Source organism: Hemicordylus capensis, chromosome 2 (genome assembly GCF_027244095.1).
Source record: "Hemicordylus capensis ecotype Gifberg chromosome 2, rHemCap1.1.pri, whole genome shotgun sequence".
Lineage (NCBI taxonomy): Eukaryota > Metazoa > Chordata > Lepidosauria > Squamata > Cordylidae > Hemicordylus > Hemicordylus capensis.
The window spans coordinates 95,197,902-95,223,845 of NC_069658.1; the positions used below are offsets into that span (position 1 = coordinate 95,197,902).

General features: G+C 41.4%; 1 protein-coding gene across 4 annotated transcripts in view; it reads left to right on the forward strand.

Moving 5' to 3' along the window:
* PTCH1 (patched 1) overlaps window positions 1–25,858 on the forward strand; it is a 144,243-nt gene extending 118,385 nt beyond the window's left edge. For 3 of the 4 annotated variants that reach the window (XM_053300459.1, XM_053300457.1, XM_053300458.1), the window contains 7 exons: window positions 1,372–1,652; window positions 4,632–4,769; window positions 8,733–8,875; window positions 13,122–13,221; window positions 14,840–15,094; window positions 17,294–17,825; window positions 21,823–25,858. In XM_053300459.1, coding sequence (XP_053156434.1) covers window positions 1,372–1,652; window positions 4,632–4,769; window positions 8,733–8,875; window positions 13,122–13,221; window positions 14,840–15,094; window positions 17,294–17,824 — 1,448 coding nt within the window. In that variant the 3' untranslated portion in view covers window position 17,825; window positions 21,823–25,858. Of the gene's footprint in view, window positions 1–1,371; window positions 1,653–4,631; window positions 4,770–8,732; window positions 8,876–12,954; window positions 12,972–13,121; window positions 13,222–14,839; window positions 15,095–17,293; window positions 17,826–21,822 lie in introns of those variants that run through there. The other variant, XR_008317191.1, reaches the window with a different exon arrangement.
* Window positions 25,859–25,944: the final 86 nt, after the last annotated feature.

The following is a 25,944-nucleotide window of genomic DNA, read 5'->3' on the forward strand; positions in this document are numbered from 1 at the left end:
TTCGTTTTTATGCTGTTGGTATTCCAGTGCTGCCAGCTATGCAATGATTTCAAAAGTATTTCTCTTATACCAAGGTAGTGCAAAAGTACCTGAGGTTTTGCAATTGTGTATGCTTCTAAACAAGAGTGTGCTCACAACGCTAGTCCCTGGACTTTTGAAGTTTGGGTGTTCTTTTATTATATTAATAATAATGTTATCAAATGAGGGTCAGGAGCATGTTTCCTTTGTAACTGAGCATACATAGCACAGGAAGAACACAAAACATAGTTGTACTCTTGCTCAAGAGTGCTCATGCTTTGGAAGTGGGGGGCTAGTGCTGCATGCCCATTGTTGTCAGAGGCAAGCATGCAGTGTTAGTCAGGATGTCAGCTCATGTCAAGTAGTTATCTCTCTGTTTTGGCTTCTGTCAACTGCTGTCAGCAAATGCTAGTATGCTAGATACAATGGAATTAACATTTTAAAACCAGTTTTCAAATCTCACTTATTTGGTCACATAAATTGTAAGCTAAAATGCTCTTAATATAGGCACTTGATGTTTTGATTGTTTGAGAAAATACAACTAATTATAGGAGTGATACCCTATGCTTTTAATTCATATTGATAGGGAGCATTCAAGATCACAGAAAAAAGTCACTCTGTAATAACAAAAAAAATCTTGTGGAACCTTAAAGGATAACAGATCTAGAGATCATTCATACAACCGAAAAAGTGACCTACCCAGGTTTGTGAGCTGTGTGTGCTCCCAATTTTTGTTTGTGTGGGAGCAAACAACTAGGCAGGAAGATGGAGAAGTGATTGTGTGGAATCAAGATAGGAGGAAAAGCTGGATAGGACAGCTCTGTACTACCTAGCATTTGACCAAGATAGGAGGAAAAGCTGTCGTATCCATCCCCCCCCCTTGATTCCACACAATCACTTCTCCTACCTAGTTGTTTGCTCCCACACAACTGAAAATTGGGAGCACACACAACTCACAAACCTGGGTAGAACACTTGTCCAACCCAGTTTTTGGCTGTGTGAATGACCTCTTATTTTGCCATAAGCTTTTGTGGACTAGTTTGTGAAAGATTATGCCAAAACAAATATTCTGAGCATGAAAATCCAGGGAGGCCAAAATGGAAGGTGAAGGCAGGGTCAAAGCCTGCACAACTGAACAACACAGTTTTAGAATACAGTGAATTATTATGCTGTACCGAATTTACCTGTATCTAAGACTAGGTTTTTTCAATGATATATCTGAACTTATATTAATACACTTTGTCAGCCTGGTGTAGAAAAACTAAAATACTGAATTCATCTCTGTTTCACTATGCATATAGGTACATTTCCCTCAAATAGATATTTAACCACTGTTCAATTTTTTATCCGTAGTCCCAGAAGCTGAGCCTATTGAGTATGCTCAGTTTCCTTTCTACCTCAATGGATTGCGTGATACTTCTGACTTTGTGGAAGCTATTGAGAAAGTGAGAGCAATCTGTGATAACTACACTAGCCTTGGAGTTGCCAGCTACCCAAATGGATATCCATTTCTCTTTTGGGAACAATACATTGGTCTTCGTCATTGGCTCCTCTTGTCCATTAGCGTGGTTCTGGCTTGCACATTTCTGGTCTGTGCCCTCTTCCTTCTGAACCCCTGGACAGCTGGGATCATTGTAAGTCTTTGTGGAAGTCAAATTCCTTTCAGCATAGCTCTTGCTACAGTCATGAAGGTTTTGTTTATGTCTGGCCTACTGATGGAGTACATGTATTGCATCATGCATGGTGTGTGTATTCAACTTGAAGGGGCAGGGTTCATGGTAAAGGTATATAAGACCTAATAATCTGGATCCTTTGGCCTTAATTATTTAGCTTAAAGGTGTTTTTTAAAAGAAAGAAAGAGAAAGAAAGAAAGATGTTATAGCTTTTGACTTCATTCTTATACTCAAAAGGGAAATAAATATCCATTATTAATGAAACTTAATAATTCTTTATTATTCTAAACAGCCAAATAATTATTTACTTCAAGACTGAGGTGGGGGGAGATGCTCATAAACAATGAATTTTTACATTATTTTCTGGAAACAACCCTGTTACTCAACTCCTAAAGACTTTTACTTGGGAAATAATTTGTGTAGACTTCATTAGGCTTACTTGGAAGTAAAAGAAGCATAGCTCAGTCCTATACATTATTGTAGTTTTATTACAAATGAGTCCAATGGGCCTATAAGGTTGCAGTGGGCCCTTGGACACAAAGTGAAGATGAGTCCCTGCTTTCCAGGGCAGTCTGGGAGGTGGGAGGAGAAGAGGGAGCTGTCACCCAGCCAGCAGGCCCTCCTCCCTTAGGAGGCCAGGGGCATTTGTCCCAGCTTTTCAGCCTACTTTCCAGTAGGCTTGTGAGATCACCCGGCATTCTGTGTGTGTGTCCATGTGTCCCCTGCCCCCCATTAACTTCGCAGCGCCTGGGCCAATATGAACCAAATCGGGTATAGTTGTAGGGACACATAGGGACACCTCAACTATGTAGTTTGTGATGATATCATCCACCCCGATCCAAGATGGCGGATGCATAAACCTTTGAGGCGCAAGTGGGCTAACTTGTGAACTGCTTAACCGATTTGAACCAAATTTGCTACAGCTGTAGGGACACATAGGGATTCCCTAATGGCATGGTGTGTGATGATGTCATCCACTCCAATTCAAGATGGCAGCCACGTGAACATCTGAGACGCAAGCGGGCTAATTTGTGGACTGTCTAACCCATTTGATCCAAATTGGGTACAGTTGCAGTAAGTGACATTCAGGGACATCTCAATGCCATAGTTTGTGTTGATGTCATCCACACTGATTCAAGATGGTGGATGCATGAACATTTGAGGTTCAAGAGATCTAACTTGTGAAACTCGATTTGAACCAAATTTAGTCCACTTGTAGAGACAGTGAAAGGAAAGTAGGCTATTTAGTTCTTACTATTATTATTATTATTATTATTATTATTAATAATAATAATAATAATAATAATAATAATTCAATTTCTATACCACCCTTCCAAAAATGGCTCAGGGCGGTTTACACAGAGAAATAACAAACAAATAAGATGGAAACCTGTCCCCAAAGGGCTCACAATCTAAAAAGAAACTTAAGATAGATACCAGCAGCAGTCACTGGAGGTACTGTGCTGGGGGTGGATAGGGCCAGTTACTCTCCCCCTGCTAAATAAAGAGAATCACCACATTAAAAGGTGCCTCTTTGCCAAGTTAGCAGGGGACTAGAACAACTTTTTCAATTATAGCTGTGCCCCTGAATGAGTCCTGACATTTTCAGGGGTCCTGGGCAATAGATGTGAGATTCTTTTCCAAGTCAACATCCTTCCTGGTTCTTTTCAAATGCTACGTTCCCTTCTGAGCTCTCACTTAGAGAGGTGCTCACCACCTGGACAAAGGAAAGAGCCATCCAGAAACTCAGGGCACCAGAGATTACTCCAGTAGGGTAATTTATGGGATTACTGTAGGGAAATCTACTGGGGAAGATTACCGCAATAGGCCACTGTCATAAAATGTGGTGTGAGCTGTTCTAATCCTGTGTGATAGCATAGGTGTGAAGCAACTGCCAATCTGTCTGCACTATAACCAGTGGAGCAGGGAGAGGAAGTGTAGGAAGAGGAAGAAGAGTGCAGGACAGAATGACGCAGAAATAAAATTATGCACATAAATTGTATAGATTAGTCTTTTATATGTTCTCAAAAACATTGGAAATCTCTTAGTAAACAGGCAGCCTGTCAAATAGAAAGTTGATATTATTCTTTTACATGCATATTATTTTACACACATCTCTCTAGCTTGTAAAATAGTAGACGGAGAAAGCAATTACCAGTTTTTTGTCCTATAGATTTGTTCAGCAGGTATGTTAAAAGGTAAATGTTTAGTCTAGAATAGCTTTCAAAAGACATAGGCTGTATATGTTATCATTCATGAGTCATTAGTTTATAAAATAATTTATTGTAGTGCCTATGGTGGGGTGGAGTTTGCTTAAAGAAATAGATCTTACCTTTTAAAAGAGCACTCAGTCTCTCTTTCTCTCTTTCTTTCTTTCCATTTCTCATATAGTTCCAGAAATATTTTGTCTATTTTGTGTTTTTCTTCTTGCCTCTTGTCATCTTTTTTTACAAAGCAGATGAAAGAAGAAAAATAAAAGCCTTTCCTTAACTTTGACTATTTGCTTTATCCATGCCAATCCTTCAAAGCTAAGAGGCCCTTTGTAACCTGATACCCATCTACTGATTACTGCATTCACTGTTCCCGATGCATTAAAACTATTCCAGTTCTAATAGAATAGGTCATCTTCACTTGCTCCATAATTTGGTCAAAAGGATGGAGGAAAGAGAACCCCAAATTTTTCCTTGGGTGAATCATAAGTGGAGGTGAAATGTTGGAAAAAGAAGGCAAATGGTTGACGTCACTAGACTTCAGATTGTAATGCCAAATTTATAAGCAAAATAAAAATATAGACTTCAATATCAGCTGACTTCAGAGGTAATGATTAAACTAGGGTTCTAAATTGTAGCTACTTCATTCAGAAAATAAGAATAATGAACAGCCTGCCTTTTTATCCTCTACAAAATCAAAAGTTGGTAACCATCATTTGAACTATTTTAGGTGGTGGTGTTGGCTCTGATGACCGTGGAACTCTTTGGCATGATGGGTCTGATTGGAATCAAACTGAGTGCAGTCCCTGTAGTCATCCTGATTGCTTCTGTCGGCATTGGAGTGGAATTTACTGTTCATATTGCCCTGGTAGGTGGTAAAAAACACTTTTAACGGGGGAGGAGGACCCCCAAATTCAGTATATTGAGTCAACTTGCTACATTATCTCAGAGCTGTTTAACTTCAAAATGCAGGTCTAGCAGGAAGGATTGCATGTTTGAAGGCTTCCCAGGCCAATATGAATTGTATATAGAAAGCTTGCACTTCCAGGAAGATGTTAAACTGGAACCTTTCTCCACAGAGAAATAGAAAGAGAGCAGGTCTTGTGGTAGCAAGCATGACTTGTCCCGTTAGCTAAACAGGGTCTGCCCTGGTTGCATATGAAAGGGAGACTAGAAGTGTGAGCACTGTAAGATATTCCTCTCAAGGGATGGAGCTGGGAAGAGCATCTAGGTTCCAAGTTCCTTCCCTGGCATCTCCAAGATAGGGCTGAGAGAGATGCCTGCCTGCAACTTTGGAGAAGCCGCTGCCAGTCTATGTAGACAATACTGAGCGAGATGGACCAATGGCCTGACTCAGTATATGGCAACTTCCTATGTTACACATATTGCTAGTTTTCAATGTGTGGAAAGGGTTCAGATTATATCACCTGAGCACCTCATGAACCACACAATTTGTGTGTGTGTCCCAGTGTGCTGGTCTGCCCCACATATTTATGTTGACGGGGGGCACTGAACATCGGATCTACCCTTAATAGTGTGAGGAAATGAAGAAACGGGTGTGGAGATGAGAAACTGCAATCAGATACACCCATCACATGTCTTTTAAAATGACCTTAGATTTAGGAGTGAGGTCTCCATAATTTTTACACTTCTCAACAGTCATTGCAGAAACAGAGAACCTCTGTCAATGTGCCTGTTTTTGCTCACTACCGAGTCCCCACAGTGTAACCATCACATAGGGACTACTACTAAGAGAAGGGGAAGGCAGTTCAGCCCCTCCTCAAAAATCAAGCCACTGCTCCTCAGCAGTGGCTTGATTTTTGAGGAGGGGCTGAACCGCCTTCCCCTTCTCTTGTGAATTAAGCACAAGCTTATAAATAAATAATCTCATTGTAATATTCATGGCCTGTGGTATCTGAACTTTGTTCTGCTACTTAAGAATAGTGAACTCCAGCCTTTAACAGCATTTCCTGCACATGAATATTTAATCAAGTCAACGACCACTCACTGCTACATTTTACATACCTTGCACCTATGCTTTTATTATGATGATCTCAATCCTATGGCTTACATTCACACTACACAGTAAAGCTGTTCTCACGAGCAGCCTAACCCAGGCTAGGGCAGCCCAGGATCCACATGGATCTCGGCACTGAAGCCCGGCCTTTAGCCCAAGTAAAGGCCCCGGCACCAGGACTGTGTGTGTGTGCTCAGGCTGCTTGCAGCCCAACCACACACAGAGACAGGCACTTACTTAGAGCCTGGGGGATGTGAAGGTACCGCACTCCAATCTCACAGTACATTGTGAGATACATGGAGGCTGGGACGCGGATGGTGTGGCAGCACAGTCCAAGCTTCCCACCAACATTATTGGATCGTCCAGGGGAAAGAAGTTTAGTGCAGCTTTCCCCACCTGCCCGCCCTGCCTCCCGGTCATGTGACTATCCTTATTAATAATAATAATAATTCAATTTCTATACCGTTCTTCCAAAAATGGCTCAGGGCGGTTTACAAAGAGAAATAACAAACAAATAAGATGGCTCCCTGTCCCCAAAGGGCTCACATTCTAAAAAGAAACATAAGACACACACCAGCAACAGTCACTGGAAGTACTATGCTGGGGGTGGATAGGGCCAGTTACTCTACCCCTGCCAAATAAAGAGAATCACCACGGTAAAAGGTGCCTCTTTGCCCAGTTAGCAGGGGGTAGTGAGTCTTACATAACCCAGTGGCTAAAAATATATAAATATGTATTTGTTATCTGCTCAAGCGACTCACAGATTCTGGATATTTTCATTTTCTATTGAACACAGTCATAGCTGTGTTATCAGAATGTATGATCGTATCAGGATTTTAGTGCTAAGGTGAACACATTTTGTTATAAACCGCCTTGAGATTGTTTTAATGAAAGGCGGTATACAAATTTTACAATAAATAAAATAAATTGTTACTAGTTAGATGAACATAGGGATCATTATGCTTATTTTAGACTTCCCCCTCCTCCTTGTCACAGTGTCACTCTGACAGAACTTCCCAATTTTTTTAAAAAAATTCTTCTGGCACTTAAATATAATAAATGTATTGTAGTCTACACTTCCATGGACTTCAGTCCACTTCTTAAGGTACCACAAGACCTGTTTTTGCTGCGACAGACGAACATGGGTACTTCTCTGGAAGTTAAGTAAGGTATTCAGACCAAACAAAGAATAAGTCAAAGATGAGAACCTGTGAACTCAGGTAGGAGTCAAAAGGAAGTAAGGGGATACACTTACTAGTATCAAGTAACAACCAACTACATGTTTGTGCTGGAAATGCAAACACATGGATGTGACATCACCTTTCAACCCCTACCTCTTAACTCAGAGATTTCTCAGAATTTTACTATCTTCTCCCTCTCCTTATGATGACAGTGCTAAAGTGCTCAAAGGTACACTAGATGCTTCACAATAAACAAGATGGACAAGTGATAGCCATAGGTTTGCTATCTAGAAAAGATGTATTATGATGCAAGGAAAACAGAAAGAAGGGAGGATCATTAGCATAAGGCAAGGATGAGATTAAAGCTCCTTCTGTTACTTTTAGCAACATGGGAGCTACTGCAACATATCTCCTTTTAATGCTACTAGGGTAACCTAAGGATGCCACATTAACCCCTCCACTTGCCAACATTGCTCCCCGCCTCCCCGAAACAGGGGCAATATTTGTGTGGAAAAGGAGCCACAACACAGGCCGCTATGCTGTGGCTTCTGACATTTACCCTGGGGGTGCAGGAAGCAGTCATGCCACAGATTCTTTCCCACCACCATTATGTAAGAAGGGGGATTAAAATATCTTTGGTTGCCTGGAGCCTTAAGATTGCTGCAAGAGAACAAGAGAGAAGAGAGTGTGAATGTTTACAAGAGCTTCTTAAATGAAGAAATGGAGAATATGAGGCCACAAAGGATTCCAGAGATGCATGACATACCTTGTGGATGACACTTTAGTTCTTGTTTTTGAGAAGAACTCAAAAAGAAAGAGAAAGAGAGCATTATCTGACCGTTTTTGTTAATATACATAATGTTCTCTGTGTTTTGCCACATCCCATTTTCTATATACAGTTGGGGGCCTAGATTTATAAAAGTATTTGGAAGGATGGAGTCCTTATGTCTTGAACCTCTTTAATGCATCTAGAGTCTCAACAGCCCATTATTATGAATTGTAGGATATGGGTCATAATTCTCATAATACCCCATGTAGAAAGAATTCTCTACTTACTAGAAACAACTCCAAAATGAATTAAGCCGTTTTAGTAAGTGAGCAGGCACACACAGTAACTATGGTCATACTTACAACTGCACATGAAGCTCTCCCACCCTGGGTGACCTTGGACCAATCATTCTCTCTCAGCCTAACCTTACAGGGCTGTTGTGATGATAAAATGGGGGAGACATGTATTCTGCCATGAGTTCGTTGGAAAAAGGATGGAATAAAATTTAATAATAAATAAATTAAAATAAACAAATATAGAGTTCTTAAAATGCATGTCTGTATCCATAGCTGGCTTTTAAACATCTGAAATTGTATGGGTGGGGAGAGGCTTCCAGTCAGAAGGCATGGCCTTCAGGTAGTGTTTAATTCTAGTAATTTCCCATTATATAAATTCAGAACAACTAATGAGAAAATCAGAATCTGCCTGTAAGCTAACCAGTCAATTTGGCATATTTCTTTATAGCAAGAAACTACCAACTGTTGGGTTTGGATTGTGACAATTTATTTTCTCTTCTGGGGAAATCCAAGAATCCCCATAAACTATACACACTAGTCTGATGGTAGGAACTTCATTTTTTTCCAGGCATTTCTTACTGCCATCGGAGACAAGAACTGCAGGGCTGTCCTTGCTTTGGAGCACATGTTTGCACCTGTATTGGATGGAGCCGTTTCTACGCTGCTTGGTGTATTGATGCTTGCAGGATCTGAGTTTGACTTTATTGTCAGGTAAAACATGTCTGCATCCCACCCTCCCACCCTTGCTTTTGTAAAATAAAATGAATACAGCAGAACCTCATTTATCTGACTGGTCAAGGCAAGGGCGCCTGCACAGTGAGTGGATAATCAGAAACATGGTTTAAGAGAAGTACTTTTAACATTGAGCTGTAGTGGGGCACCTCAGTGAATTCAGGCAATCAAAAGATCAGATAACTGAGATTCTTTTCAAGAGGGTGCTGAGCTGTTATGCATTTCCGTTTACCTGCTGTTGTAATGCTATGCATGATGTGCTGGACCTGCTTTGTTCATTATTCTACTTTCACACTGCTTTATTGCATTCCACTACTTAGATTTTAGTAGCTGTTCCCATTGCAGGCACTAGATTTGGTGCCTGAAACATTTGATTCCAGCTCAGAAAGGATTTTCTGCAGCTTTTAGTTTGCTCAGTAACAAAATAAAGCTAGCCTCAAAGAGCCAGTATTGTCCAGTGGGCAGCTGGAGATGACCTTTAACCCGACCACTCTTCCAAACTGTTTACCTGCAGAGCATTTGGAGTGGAGCGGGCTGAAAAAGGTACTATAAACATCCTGAAACTGAGACTCTCTTTCCCTCCCCCTTTTTTCTGATTGAAACATATGGAAACCTCTGGCTGACCAAAATAAGAAGTCCAGGGTAGAATGTCAGCAAGTGGCACCCAAAATATCACAAAATGTAACATGAAAATAAAGCCAAGCCCAGAGGCTTTTCTGTCTGAAGCTAAAGGGAGCCTGTTTTCTTGTGGATTTAATTCAGAATGTGAACTTGGCTGATTAAAATGTAGAGCAAGGTTTTTCTTTGAAAGGAAATTTTGAGAGAAGTGGTGAAATGGATCCTGCTCTCCTGCTCTCTGCAAAGTTACTGAGTAGAAGAGCATCCACTAGCTTCAGCTCTGATTCTGGCTCTTGTGGCATATGGCAAATAAACAAAACAGGGGAGATAGAACCCCAAGTAAGTATGGATTCTTCCAGATGACGCACTAGATCCATGATATGAACAATATTTAATGTCATGATAACAATAAGATAGAAGCCTGAAAAATGGCAGCAAAGAGAACAGCGGTGCAGAAACCTATATTATGGCAGGAATATAGTATAATGGCTCCCTTACATTTTATGAAATTATTGTTTCTTTCTAAATTCGCCCAGGTTGACACATAGACTAAAGCTGCACGTACAGAAATAATGTTCCCCTGAGGGTTGTGAGCCCTCAGGGACATATTTTTGAGAGGTACAGTGGGCTGCAGAGAAAAGGGGAGGTCAGCAAAAAATCCTTCTTCCTCTGCTGTGTGTGCGAAACATTTTTCAGTATGCACAACATTGGTCTGGATGTCAGCCACCAGTTCCCCTAAAACTCTTCCTCTGCCCCACTCTTTTCCCATACCCACACAGACCCTACAATTGTCCCAGTACCACTGATCTCCTAGGCTTTTAAATGTTCCTTTTCCTTCTACACATGTTCATCTCCAGCCTGAGGTAAATGGGCATGCACCAGTCAGGAATTCAAATCCAGCATTTAGGAAACTTTCAACCTGAGTTATTAATAGGGTGGGTACCAATGGTAACCCCCTCCTGTATTCTACCAAAGAAAACCACATGGCTCTGTGGTCGCCAGGAGTCGACACCGACTCAACGGCACAACTTTACCTTCATCAATAACTGCATGTATAAAATTGTGCCTCCCTGCAAATATCCTAGAACACTTTGACCCCCAGATTAAGAAACCAGCCCTTTCCAGGCATTTAGAGTAGGTACAATGAAAACATGTGGAGGGGCATGGCATCATGGCAGCTGCTTTCTCCCCCAACCTACATACATTCTAGTGGATGTGCCCCCCTCAGTGGGATTGCCTGCCACTGCAATACTGTGCCCCTTGCCACATGTGTTCACTGTTCATACTCTGAAGCTCTTCTCATGATCGGTGAGAAAAGCTCCCTCGAGGTCTGCAGGGAGAGCAGATTTCCCTGACCCGCCCCACAGATGATTCCTTACTGTTCCCTGGGTGGGCGGATCGAGACAAGCGGTGGCTCCCATGCAGGCTGCCCGCACCTCACCATGTCTCACCTGGCAGCTCTGGGGGTCGGGTGCAGGAGCCCCAGTAATGCACCGTGCAAGTGCACAGGGCATTTCTCGATGCACCCCCCCCCCCCGAGTGTGTCCACCATGGCTGCAAGCAGCTGAAGCTATCACACAATCATTTAACCCAGTGTTTGGGTGTGCTTGCACCCAAAACCTGGGTTTAGCGGCAGGCTACTTCAGAGGGCTTGCTGCAGCTGGGAGTCACACGTCTCCCGATGGTTCTCATGAGCAGCAGAAAACAGGCTGGGCTCCCGTAGCCCAGTTTCTGCTGCACGTGTGAATAGCCTCTCTGAATGCCTGAAAGTGGTACTGTGTTACAGGTGTGTGGTGGGGTAAGGGCAGATCTGCAAAGAAACAGTTAAAGAGAGGTTGGAGGTATACAGTACATCATGATGAACAGAATTATAGTACTTTCACTTCAATAGCACTTATGCTCATGCCCCAAACAAATGAACACTGCACAGTTCTTGTGTTTGGTGGATCGCATCAATTGCAATAGCTATCAATTGTCTATACCACACCATTTTCAAACTCTAATATTTGATGTTTGCTGTAAAATTGTGAAAATGAGCATTTCAAATCTTAAAGCTTTGTCTTAGTTCTCTTGGCTTCATTTGCTAATGCAATCTGGCCTTAGCTTATGTTTTGGGGTGTGTGTGTGTGTGTGTTTAAGATGGATCTAAAATAAATGAATAAAGATGGGCATTGTTTCAGGGGCCAAGGAAGGCTTTAAACTTCCGGCAAGGAATTGATTTTGAGCCCAATGGCCTGTCTGAGTAGAAGTTTTGTATACTCAAAGTGATCAGATCTATAATCAGCCTGTTTATTCTAGAGCTAGACTGATGAGATGCAAATGTCTTCATATGCCTTTTGTGGCATATGGTGTGTCCCAGTTTAAAGTTCTGTTAGTTTACATTAGTGGAGGAGATTGGTTGGTGTGTTTGTTAAATTTTTCTGCTAATGCAGATCAGAGATTCCCAGATGTAATCCTACTGGAATAGGATGATAGTTGTAGTTTTGCCTGTTGATAGATTAGATAGGATGTTGACTCTCAGAGAAACTGTTTCCTGTTTAAGCCATATGTTTGGCAGGAACGTTGGCAAAAGAATTGCCCCTAATTTCCCCTTATGCCCCTTTCACCTTCCAACTGTTGCCTGAGACCCACAGCTCTGAAATCCAGTCGAAAAAGTATAGTTGAGTGTAGGCTCTATCCCCCACTATGCTGGATACCAACTAGAAGAGGGTTCCTCTTGCTGGCAGGTTTACCATCGTTTTCTTGAGGGATACCAGACCTTGACCCTCAATGGTGGGAAAAGACAACCACTTGTGCACTCTCCTCTTCTTCCACAGTATTTCGGCCTTTATGTTTGAATTGGCTGACACAAAACAAGAGCATTCAGAGATGCTAAATTGTTCAACAAAAGATTAGCCTGCAATGCAGCTCTGCTATTGTAGAGTGCTCTTACTCAGTACAATGCTCAGGCTTACCATAGAATGGCTTGCATTTTCTTTGCAAAAAGCTGGTTCCTGTGTCTAAAAAGGTTGCAATTTGAGCTATTTGGTAAAACTGGAACTCACAGAATTCTAGGCGGAAAGTTGTGATTAATGAATGGCAAGGGAAAGCCTTACCTGATACACTAGAGATTTAATTAGAGATTCTGCTGTTAGATGCAGAAGTATTTCACAGTGGATTAGCTGCTGGGAGAAGTGGACTTCTTTTTCCTCCTAGGCTAAATTGTTTAAATTCTACACCCTTCACTTCATTTGTTTGCTTCTGCTGGGTTTTCGCTAATGGGGGCCCCTTTGCATTGTATTTGTGCTTTCAATCTGTTCAGTCATTCAGTTCACATTCCATATATTTGTGTTTGTGTAACACATTCATAAATAACATTACATGCTGCAAGATTCTGGTAAATTAACAAGCTCTTTTTTCCCTTTCCTTTTTAAACTAACACTTTGGGTTGTGGAATGTAGCCTCTCTAATCCAAAAGGTAAAAAGAAAAAAAATATTGCATACTGACTTTGTACATTAAGCAAAATCAATTTTGAGTTTTCTGTTGGTATGTGTGTTTTGAAAAAGTTAATGATGAAATATGGTTTGTTTTCTGCTGTTAATATAGAGACATATTAAAATATTTCAGGTATTTCTTTGCTGTTTTGGCAATTCTAACAATCTTGGGTGCTTTGAATGGATTGGTGCTACTTCCAGTTCTCCTTTCCCTCTTTGGCCCATATCCTGAGGTCAGTATTGTATTCCTTGGAATTTTACAATTATACTTTTTCCAATTGTTGTTTGTCATCTTACCTATTGAACAGTTATGCTACTTTCTTTTAAATGTGTTGTACTGTAATATTAAACACTGATTCAGAAAATAGATTTTATATTTGAAAATAAAATTGAAATAAGATTTTGCTTGTACATATCTAACTTTTTAAACTGTTGATGTTGAAAAGCAGACTTTGTTGGGGTTCCTGGCTTTAAGTGCACTAAACTTATCATCAGGCAAGACATTTTGTAACAAAGAAACGATGTTATGGATCAGCGACCCTTCTTTCCTAATATGCATATTCGTAAATATACCTATTTTCCAAAACATTTATCGCAACAGACCACCAAGTAGAAATTCAGACTACATCTTGAGACAAACCTAGAAAGCAAGATGCCCTGAAACTTTGAGATAGATTTTCCATTGGATACCAAAGTCCAGTTGCTGTTGGCAAACTTCTTATAGGCAGATGCTCCTCTTTCCTCTTCTAGAGAGAGGGACTGCTCAATTCATGCAAGGTGATATCCCATACATGTATGTGGAACATTTCTTTTATATAAGAGAAAGGAAGCTCCTGCTATGGGAGGAGGATTTCAAATTTCAATTACTGGGAAATTAGTGCAAATCTTACAGATTTAATCTGCATGTTTGTTTTCAGTAGCAGAATTTGTATGGAGTTATGTTACATTCCTTTTGCTCTGATTAGCTTGATATCAACTGAGCATGGTGAATATCCCACGATTGGCAAGTTTTTTGGTGGCCCGAACACACACTATGGGACTGCACACCTGACAGAAATCTCAGATTTCTCAGTTACCCAGCATTATTACGATCATGTGAACCAGCTCAATGTTAGACAGAGATAAAATACCAAGTCCCCCCAAACAATATACTGCAGTGAAGATACTCTAATAATAGTGCCAACCAGCAATCAAGCCACAACTAATCCCAAAGCCAAGTTCCAGGCACGCATCAAAAGGTAGTCAAAAGACTGAGTCAGGCCGGGCCTGCTTGGTGAGGGCGTTCTATATCTGAGGTATAGTGACCAAAAAGCCCTGTCTCATGTGGGCATCTGTGCACTTCAGATAGCAGATGAGTATTGAGCAGGATTTCAATTCTGATCACAGTGCATGGATAGGCATGTTCAGATAATCTGGCACTTGGACATTTAGGACTTTAAAGGTAAGAACCAGCACACTGAAATTAACCAGCAACCAATGTGGATAGAATAATATTGAAATTATATGCTCCATACACCTTGTTCCAATCAAAAGCCTAGTATTCATGTTTTGGATCACCTGAAGCTTTCAAACATTTTGAGCTCTCAAAAGGGCAGACCCACATACCACAAGTGACAGCAGAAGTTCAATAAGAAGATATCGTATATAGTTGAATAAAAGGCATTAAATCCACATATGTTTCATGCTGGTGCACTCTTCACTGAGAGATATTTAAAACCATTTTTAATATTGGTATTAGAAGCAATTTTAACATAATATCACAAAGTGATGTAAGTTTGTGTTTCCAACCTTGAGAAACAGTCTGAGGCTTTTATTGACAGCCATAAAGAGTTCTCCAATTGTTGTTCTTAGGTTTCTCCAGCTGATGGGAGGAGCAGGTTACCTACCCCCTCTTCTGAACCTCCCCCAAGCATTGTGAGGTTTGCCATACCACCAAGTCATGCTCAGAATGGATCCGATTCTTCTGATTCTGAGTACAGCTCTCAGACCACAGTATCAGGAATCAGTGAGGAAGTCCATCACTATGAGGCCACCCAAAGATCTGGTGCCCCAGTCCGCCAAGTAATTGTTGAAGCAACTGAAAATCCTGTATTTGCAAGATCCACTGTAAGTAGCTTGAGTCTATCTCTTTTTCCCCATAGCTAGTCTGTACAGTCATAAGATTCAGCTACTTAACTGATTTGGCAGAGGTCACAACATATAGGCAGAATTGCTAGCCACACATCCCAAATTGGTGTTTGTTATGGTAGCACCTGATTTGGAACTTCATGCATTCTACCTATGTGGTAGAGATACTAACCTGAGCTCCAGTGAGATACTAACCTGAGCTCCAGTGAGCATGACTGAAGGCTGGTTCACACTAACAAGCAGTGCTTATTCTCTCTGTGTGGCGCTGTGCTTGCAAAACTTTATTATGAATGACCAGCTTGCATGGAAATAGCCACAATAAACCACCCTGAGCCTTTTTGGAAGGGCAGTATAAAAACTGAATGAATGAATGAATGAATGAATGAATGAATAAATAAATAAATAACTTCCATTTTTCAAGTTGCCAGAGTCAGTCAGTAGCAATAGCTGAAGCAATCTATTCATCCTGGCTTCTCTATGTGGTTGTGTATCTGTATTCAACTGCAAGGAGAAAATAAATGCTGCCTCCTTTATGATGTCCTCTAATCATCTGTTGTTTTTGGTTTCATTTGGTACAAGCCTTAACAGATTTCAGAAAGCGAAAGAAGGTATTGGAACCAATTCCAGTGCTAAACTTTTCCATACAATTCCAGTGCTAAACTTTTCCATACATATAATTTTTTTCCTGATTGGGAGATGAAACCACCCAGAGACATGAGTTTGGGGCGGTATAGAACTTTGTTAAATAAATAATAAAAATAAATGGTATGTGATACACACAGTTCTGTCCATGTTGTTTCCAGCCATGAAAGACAAGATTAGTAGGTTCTTCCCTACCCCCACTGACTATCTTTGGTGAAATAGATAATGGACAATAATGGTGGCCATCCCTTGCAAACCCTCCTGCAAACTCTATGGCCTCCTTCATACTGCTACTAAATGCATTAATGGCCTCACTCAGCAACAAATCTTAGCTGGTCATAGAATGGCTCAAACCATGAATATTTCCTCTGACTTCCCCTTAAATAACTAAAGCACCCAGGTGTTTTTCATTTGACGAATATACTTATTAGACAGAACTAAAGGGATCTCTCTCTCTCTCTCACACACACACCCTGTATCTACATACAGTGTGTGTGTGTGTGTGTGTGTGTGTGTGTGTGTGTGTGTGTGTGTGATAGACAAATCAACAAAATGAATGAAACACAAATCAACAGAGGCCTAAATATTGGTACAAGCCAGGCCATATTCTAAGTTGGTCATGACAGTTTGACTGGTGTGACCACTGTACTTCATGCTTTGTACTAAAACCCACCCCTCCCCCAAAGTTTCTTACAATGTATGTAAACCATCCTACTAACACTCTGTGTATATCCACTAACTGAACTATCACTTCTGCCAAAGCACAATAGTGTTTGATTAGGAACTCACTTGGGAGGGTGGTTCCATTCCACCTCTTGAAAAATACTGAGAAGTGTGTAGGAAGCATTTGTGTGGCTGCACACACAAGCGCAATTCAGATGTCACAGGGAGTAAGGATTCTGTCCTAGTTTTGCATGATATTCCCTAGCCTTGTGCATTGGCTCTTCTCCTCTCTATGCGCAAAGGGAGAGAGGATTCTATTTCCAGTCATGGCTTAGAACAAGCCAAGCTCTGTCATAACATCGAAACTGGGTAATTTTGGCTTATTCTAGCCAGTTTCCAAAGAAGCCATGATCTGCAGTAAGATACAAGCCCCAAGACTAGGGGATGTCCTCTGAAACCAGGATTTGGTCCTGGCTTGGCATGATGTCTGAACCAGACCACAGTCTTAGTTCTGTTGTCAACTGTGTTCCTTAGGAACATAGGAAGCTGTCATATACTGAGTCAGACCATTGGTCTATCTAGCTCAGTATTGTCTTCACAGACTGGCAGCGGCTTCTCCAAGGTTGCAGGCAGGAATCTCTTTCAGCCCTATCTTGGAGAAGCCAGGGAGAAGCCTATCTTGGAGAAGCTTTGCTATTTGCTGTGATGCTTTTCAGAGAGGGATCTGGGGAGTGAAAAGACAAGTGAATCTCCAAAGTGCCAGTGTCAGAATTGCGCTGGAAAACCATGTCATGGAGGAGTCTCATGAAGCAGGTACAACGATTTGTTCTCAAAATCTGATTCAAAGCAACACTGTCCCTTTTGAAATTCCAGGTAGTCCAGCCAGAGTCAAGGTATCATCAACCAGCTGCAAGATTACAGATTAACCAAGAGCCTGGATCTCAGCAATCATGGCATCAAAATAAGCAGCCGAAAAGAGAACCAAGGGAAGGACTCCGGCCACCCCCTTATCGGCCACGCAGGGATGCTTTTGAAACTTCTACTGAAGGGCATTCTTGCCCTAGTAATAGGGACTGCTCTGGGCATAGAGCTCGTTCTCAGAACATCCGAAGCCCAGTCTTCACTGCCATGGGCACTTCAGTGCCAGCATACTGCCAGCCTATCACTACTGTGACTGCCTCAGCTTCAGTTACTGTTGCTGTACATCCTGCTGTGCACAGCCACAATACTCGTGGAGGAGGCTTTCCATCCTACGAGGGATACCATGAAACCGACCATGGACAATTTGAGGACCCTCATGTGCCTTTTAATGTACGGTGTGAGAGGAGGAACTCTAAAGTAGAAGTAATAGAATTGCAAGATGTTGAATGTGAAGAAAGGACACGTGGCAACATCTCAGATTAAGGTAAGACTTTCCATCTCCACTGGGCAAATTGGCCTTATCCCAGTTACAAACCTGCAGAAGTGGAAAAGCATGGGTATTTTCTTAAAGGATCTTTTATCCTACGAGCCTACTCTAGCTTCCTTCACTGTGGCTTACTGCATTAAGTAATGATGCCCAGGAAATTTAAATGCTTACATTGTCAAGTGCCACAGAGAGATAATTACCCCCAAATAGCCTTGCAAAGGAGATACATACATGTCTAGATTATGACTCTGAAGTTTATGAATGTGAGTGTTCATGTTCATTGTGAGAGATTATGTTGGGATAAGAAACTAGAATGTCTTTACTAGTGGCTGATCTACAGAAAATTTCTTGACAAAATTCTCCTAGGATTATATGACTTGAGAAGGGTGGTGGGATATTGCATGACTGAGCAACCCCCACATTGAACCAAACCTCCTTGCCCATCCTCCCCAATGTGCCAGTTTTCTATAGGCAAGGAACAGGATCCATACTAGTGTTGGGCTAGTGTGATGCTGGTTCACTAGCATGAAAGCATTGCTTAAGGATCTTGCACAAAGTTCAACTGTTCCAGACTTGCAAAAGTGTAAGATGTGGCACTACCTCTGGTGCAACCTGGGGCACTGGCTAGTAGTTGCACAACATGTTGCACAACACATTGTACCATCTCATATATGTCCTGGAAAAGGTTTTCCACTAATGGTTGTGCAACGTTGAGGAGTAGCACAAACCACTCAGAAGCACATATTTTCTCATTTTATGTTAGTGGAACACTATTCTGGCTCCTCCATGGGGAGTTTTGATGTGGGTGTTTAGTCACATGACTCCCCCCCCCACGTTCTGAAGTGCTACAATCACAGGAAGGCTTTTTGTGAGCATGCAGATTGGCTCCCTCTTCTGTGGTCAAGATCCCTAGACCACTCAAACCTGACATTAGGTTTTGCAATGGACTTCTCAGAGTGAAGCCTCCAGTTATGTTTATTTTAAAGAATAGCCTAAGCTTTTGAAAACATATAGATAATAGAAAAATTTGTCGCAGACCCCACCTCCTCTTTCGAAATCTTTGTAGTTCTTCTATATCAGAGTAGGCAACCTTGACTCTCAAGCGGTTGTTGGACAATTCATTGTTGTTGGGGATGGTGGAAGCTGTAGTTCAGCCACAGCTGGAGAGCCCAAATTGCCTACCCCTGTTCTGTACAATAGGGAACATAGGAAGCTGTCATATACTGTGTCAGGCCATTGGTCTATCTAGCTCAGTATTGTCTTCACAGATTGGCAGTGGCTTCTCCAAGACTGCAGGCAGGAATCTCTCTCAGCCCTATCTTGGAGAAGCCAGGGAGGGAACTTGGAACCTTCTGCTCTTCCCAGAGTGGCTCCATCCCCTGAGGGAATATCTTACAGTGTGTACTGTACTGTACTGTACTGTACTGTACTGTACAGTGCTCACTGTACAGGGCTGTGCCTGGGAATTGTATTCACTTCATGGCCAGGATTGTTTTAAGGAGACTTTTCCATTTCATTGTGAACAGACTTGTTCTGTATACCAGTATGCAGGCAAGCAAATACATATTTCCTGCAAGTTTATAGATTTGTAGATTGATTGTGTACCACCCTATTTTGCCACAGGCTATATTTGATCCAAATAAATTTGCATGATAAAGTAAGAGGGCTCTACATTCCCCCTCCTAGTGATTAATTTTAACGTAAAAAGCATATTGACAGTTTTAAAATATTTGCAGCTGAACACTGAATAAATTTATTCACAAGTAAGTTCCGTGGGACTTGGGTTTTCTAGTAACTATGCTTAGAACTACCTTTAAAAGGATGTCATAATGTAGTGGGGGAAATAAGGATGGGTGTGTCTACTCCCAATCTCATCTGCTTTTGAAATACTCTGGATTGAGCCTCTAAGGTCCTGATGTCTGGTGGATGTTCCAGCTTCCCCAAATGCACTGAGCAGTGGCCAGTGAGATGATACACTGGAAAGAAAAGGCTGCTGCCATTGAGCCAGAACAGGGGGAGGAAGACTGTCTGCCTGTAGTAGTGCTGACCTAACACCTCATGCACAGTGATAACCTAGCAGCCCCCATGCTCTGCCGCACATCATAATGCTCACCAGTGTTGAGTTCCTGCTCAGTGGTGCCAGCCTGTTTCTCTGGCTGCCACAGAATGCTCCACACATGCACAGCAGTATGCATGCCCAAAGAGCCTACTGTGGCATCCTATGGTATGCTGTGATTGGAACGCTGCCTGCCATCTTCAGTAAATAACAAAGGGGAGGCAGGGAGGGCTCCACACACGACCAGAAAGCCACAACAAGATCTTGCTTGAACCTGATGTATGTCGGAGTAGTATGCTAGAAGGACCTGGAGTGGCTCAGTTTGGGCCCATTTCAGATCAGACCGGTGTTCCCTCTAACAGAGGTTCCCCGTTGTTGTTGAAGTCAACAACATCCCAGCATCCCCAGTGGTAAAAGCCTTTGCTTGGGGATTATGGGAGTTGTAGTTGTCAACATCTGGGAATCCCTGTTAAGAGGGAATACTGGATCAGACCTCAGTAGTCTGGTGTCTGGTTCAAAATGGATCCTTTATGGCAGTGGTGGCTGGTGCAGGTGCCACCGTGGGGGTGGTAGTGGTACTCTTACCCCTGGACTTTGGGGCTGAAGTCCACGGGCCTCCAAATCTTCTTTGGTCTATCTGGGGTGGTGTAGTCGCCGCTGGCCCACACTAAGCCAGGTGGCCAAGTGTGATCATGACCTGTGCCGGGTGCTTTAGAGACAGAGGGGGGAGTGGTGAAAGAAATATGTGAGATGAGAATAGGAGAATGATGCTTAACTTGCGGGGTGGGGGGCGGGCTCCAAAGGCCTTTAGATCCAGGCTCCAAAATTACCTAGGTGCACCTCTGGCAGGCAGTACCTTGAAGTGTAAATTAGTAGGTGTTTACCTCCATTCCGCCGCACCTGAAAGCTCTCACCAGCAGTGCCATGCTGCCCAGCCCCCCCCCCCCCCGTGGTGGAGGATCGGCTCCGCCACTCAGCTGGTGGAGGTCATTTGCATGGCCAGCAAGTGCCCTCCACACATGTGTAGAGGTCACCTGGGTGGTGGAGTCGATCATCCGCCACAGCAGGTTCTGGGTGGCGCGCCTCTGCTGGTAAGAGCTTTCTGGTGCGGTGGTACATGAGGTAAGCACATACTAATGTACACTTAAAAATGCCTCCCGCCGCCCCCACCCAGCGGTGCCCGCACCAGCTGCCACTGCTTTATTGTATGGACACCTCAGTCTGCTGCATGAACTCCCAGTTTTGGACTTTGCTAGCAACTTTGAATGAACAATTGTTCACAAATCTACAGGCTTCGCAATGTGTGTTAGGAGGCTCTGCAAGGACATGCTGGAGCCCATGTGCAGCTCCCCCAGTCCTCCTGCAGGTGCGCTGTTGCATTACAGGACTAAGACGTCCAAGCATGGCTCATGCTCCATAACTGCTCTGCCAGATTGGAATCATGTCGCTGAGGGTCAGCCGACATGTTTCCGATCTTGCGGAGCACTTCTGGAGTGTGAGCAGGACTCAGAGGTCTTAGTCCTGGGCACAACAGCACATGTGCAGGAGGACCTCTTAAGGTTCTACCAAAAGGGTACTGAACTCAATAAAATCTAGGCTTCAGAGATCAAATGGTGTTCATTTGCTTCAGATGTGGCTGCTAACTTGAGAGACGCATCTATCAGCTGTAATTGCAAACCCAGGCAACAGTGTACCACATTAGATATCCAGAAATGGAAATACTAAAAACTAACAAGGCTTTTAAAAAAAAATCCTGTTTAAACCATTTGGCCACAGGAAGCCACTGACATTGCTGGAAAAAGAACATAGGCCTCCTGGCTTTTAATTGCAAGACTTGTCAGATGGCTTGGGGCTGAGGTGATTTATTTATCTTTGCTGAACTTTAGGTGAACAGTGCGTCTCATTTTCTTTCTTTCTTTTTGGTCTCTATTTGTACAGGGAAATAACTGAAGCAAAGAAGAGGCCAAAGATGGGAAACCTCCTCTTTCCAGAACTGCTTGAAGAGAAACTGCTTGAAGTTATGGAAAAGGACATGCTGCATCAGGGCAACAGTTCACTGTTACTGTAACCTATTGTAATATTTTGTGAAATATTTCTATAAATATTTAAAAGGTGTACACATGTGTAATATACAAGAGAAACCGTGTAAAGTAGTATAATCTGGAGTTGTGTTGACTCCTGTTTAACAGAGTGGGGACTGTTGTTTGTGCTCTGTACTTTATTGTACATTGATCTCTGTGCCACACTAAGCTTAATCTAGTCGTAAATTTCAGCATATGTTGCTGCTGCTTAAATATTGTATAATTTACATGTATAATTCTATGCAAATATTGCTAATGTATTAGGAATTTTTTTTGTAAAGGTACATATGTGTGGTGTGTGTTCTTGCGTGTGTGTGTGTGTTCGTGCGTGTGTGTGTGTGTGTGTTAAAGTATATTGAAATTTTCATATCACAGCCCTGTGGTAGTATGAAATGTTCCTGTTAACTTTCAAACACGCTATGCGTGATAATTTTTTTTTTGTTTTTGCTTCTTCTTTTTTTAATGAGCAGATATTAAGAGCAACATGTTAACCTTGTTGGTTAAAGTAGGTGTCGCTGTGTGTGGTTTTTGTGATGAGTGGGATTTGCATACTGTAGTTTACTGTAATGACTTAATGGACCCCAGACAATTATTCAGAACTTCCTGCATAAGCTGCTCCCCAGAAGTGAATGGGGAGTATATGCAGGCATGCACAAGTATACGGCTCTGCTGCTACTCTTAAGACATAATCAGTGCCAGAAATGTTCCCAGAACATTGTACTCACTGTGTAATCTGAGCTTAATAACCCACCAGTGCTGGTTAAGGTTGCAAGCTTTCACACAGTTACTTGTGAATAACTGCCACTGAAATCAATGGGACGTCTCTGTGTGTAACAGCGTGTAGGATTGTAGTCAGTCTGGATGGTCCTCTTATAGGTCAGTCTGGATGGTCCTCTTAAACTAGTGAAAATAGCATTGGAACATAACAGCAGCTTTTGATACCATCAAATGACAGACATAAGGTGGAAGAGTGGAGTGGTGGGTATTGGCTCCTGTGGGTTCTAGTTTTGATGCTTCTGTTGTACTAAATTTGAATTTATGTACCCTGTACCTCTTTTTCATCTGTACAGTGGTTATAATTGAACCTTCTCCCCACCCCAGCGGTGATAAAGCAAATCCAGTCACCATAAGACAAAACAATTATCAGCTGTAAGAGTTGCTTGCAGCTAACAACTAGTGAAAGCTAACTAGTGAAAGCCATGTGTTTGATCATCACATTTTGATAATTATTACAGAGAGAGTCACTGCTGTGTTTTGAACATAGTACAGATAATAAATACAGTTAACTTAGATTATATTCTTCATTTGCTTGGGCAGGATCCAAACTAAGTTAGCTGCCACTAAGCATCATTGAAATAAATCAGACAAGTTAGTCATTACTAACTTCAGTCCTATTAATTTCAATGTCTCTTAATCATGAATAAATAAAAGGTGGCTTCAATTCAGGTAGCTGTTACATTGATCTCTTAACACTCCAATATATTAATGAATGCTTTAAAGCAGAAACTGTTCCTTTTTCAAAACTAATATTTTGGCTTATTTAATAGCTAAAAGATATAATCAGTTAAGAATAGTAGAACAGAAAATAGCATATTTCATTTCGCATTTATTTGTATGTTTTCCTTTTTTAGAGCAGGTAACATCACAGATATTTTTTAAAACCCAATTTTGTATTTAGATAAATATACATGGGGAACAAAATCTGTGCTGTTTAGCTATCCCTTTGCTGAACAGAGAGTCATTCTGCATGTTACCTCTAAGTGAAAAAAACAATGCAATAGTGACTTGTACATTTGCTATGCAAGAGTCCAGTCTCACCACATGCAAATAGGGAAGTTTTGCATCTTTTCCATGAGAAGGTACATGAGTTTTCCCTATATTAGAAGCACATGCCTCCTTTGCACAAGATCCAGGTGTGTATAGATAACATGCAAGTTGCCTGAGCATCTTCAGGTTGATGTGAAGCCACCCACAGAACTGCTGTGACATAATCTTCTGGTTTATGAAACCAGTTTCTTGATGATGCATGATCCACAGACACACCTTCTGAGTTAGCCCTGTAGAAAAGAAGAGTTATGCTCTTAAACAAGAACCATTAATTTCAGTGAGGCCTCTGCAGAAGTTCCTGGCTGTTTTTACTTGTGGGTTGTGCCTATGGATCAACTTGCCAATTAGCTTTAGACAGGTCATTTAGAAAAGAGATTCTGAAACAACTAAGTAGTAGTGACCCCATGTGCAGACTTAATCAGATTGGCCCAGCATGACTCTGTTTAGAAAAAAAGTATTTTTTCATACTTATGTGGCTCTGCATCAGATCATAGGATCATCAGGTGGTATAGTTGAAGAGAGAAGTCCTCCCAATTTGGTTCAGATTTGGTGAATACAAATGTCATGTATTCAAACCCTGGTGGCTCACCTTAGGCTACCCTGAGCTGATGTTTCAAAAACTGGCCGTTCTGGTCCAGGCATTTTTTGAGCAGATGCCCTCCTTCTGGGATCAGCCTTTGCCCAGATATCTTCACACAGGCCTGCTAGATGTCAATGTGTGAACTGATGCACCCATTTCTGAACCCAACCTTGAAAATTTTTTGATATGAGGCAGTTTTACATATATCTGATGTGACCATTCAAAAAACAGAAAGAAGAGAAGGAACTTTTTCAGTGATGCATAAGTGACTGTCAAGCAAGGTAGCAAAGCTCAATCTGTTGGTTCAGTTTCCTGTCCAAGGTGGAAACTCTTTGTAGCAAACAGACACCAGGCCCCAGTTGAGCACTAGCAGTGTGGTAAAGGCTTATAAAAAGCTTATGAAAATCTCAGCTTATAACAAAATCTGCAACCAAACTGTATGATACTAATTGCAAGCTACCTTCTACTGCAACAAATATATGTTGGAGAATCGGAAGTCATGCTATTGCTTTGGGGCCTCTCAGTCAGTCACTCTCCAGTCTAGTCTCACTGGGATTTTTTAGCAGGAAGAGAGGGTGAAAGTAAAAAAGAGCTTTGATGTTCAGTAGCCCCTGTTAGCATTCCTTGTGTGTGTGAATGTGAGAGAGAGTGAGAGAAAGAGAAAGAGCGTGATCCCCCCTCCCTTGGTGTCTGCTCCATGGTGCATAGTATAGACCATTTTCTCTTATTGTCACATTGGCAAAAGGAGATCTCAGTGGCTGGCCTTTTTTTTTTTTTACTTAATTTTTGATATTTATATTTTTGTATCATAAGAATGTTTTCTTACAGTATTTGTCATGCCAGTTTATAACAAACTCAATGCAGGGATTTTATTTCTATTGGAAACACTATTACAGCTATGTTTTTACTTGTTAATGGATTTTTTATTTGTATAGAATGCTTACTAATGTTAAATAGGAAAAGAGTATATAACATTTACATTAAGGACTCATTTTGTAGCTTTTTAGTGCAAGGAGTTAAAAGGAAAAAAAAATATTCAGACTGGGTCTCATTGCCTGCCTGTGTTTAGCAGGAATGGGTTTGTGTTTCAGTTACAAAGATAAAAGTATGCCATATAATTTATTTATATGAAAATTTATTTTTGTAGTGTACATAGTAGTTCTCAATCCTTTTGACAGAATTATATTTTTAAAGAGTTTATATGTAATGATGATACCATTATGTTTTGGAACATTCTGAGACATAAATACAATGCACACTTCATTATAAGCCCCATTTGCTGACAAAGAACTTGTTAACCATGTTAAAGAGAGTGTGGATATTCATGTCATTCTGAACTGTTTTAGTTACCATTTTGTGATCTTGTGTGGTTCTCAGTTTTAAAATCATGAGTGGAAATTTGTACAAACTCTCTAAACATTAATGTTCAAACACTGATTAGAATTTCTAACATGAATAAAAAATATTATAACTTATTGGTTACGTATTTGGTTGTTTGTGGAATATTTATTTAGAAATGGAGACTTGCATCTTTTACCCTGAATCAAGAGACCTAACACAAACAATACTACT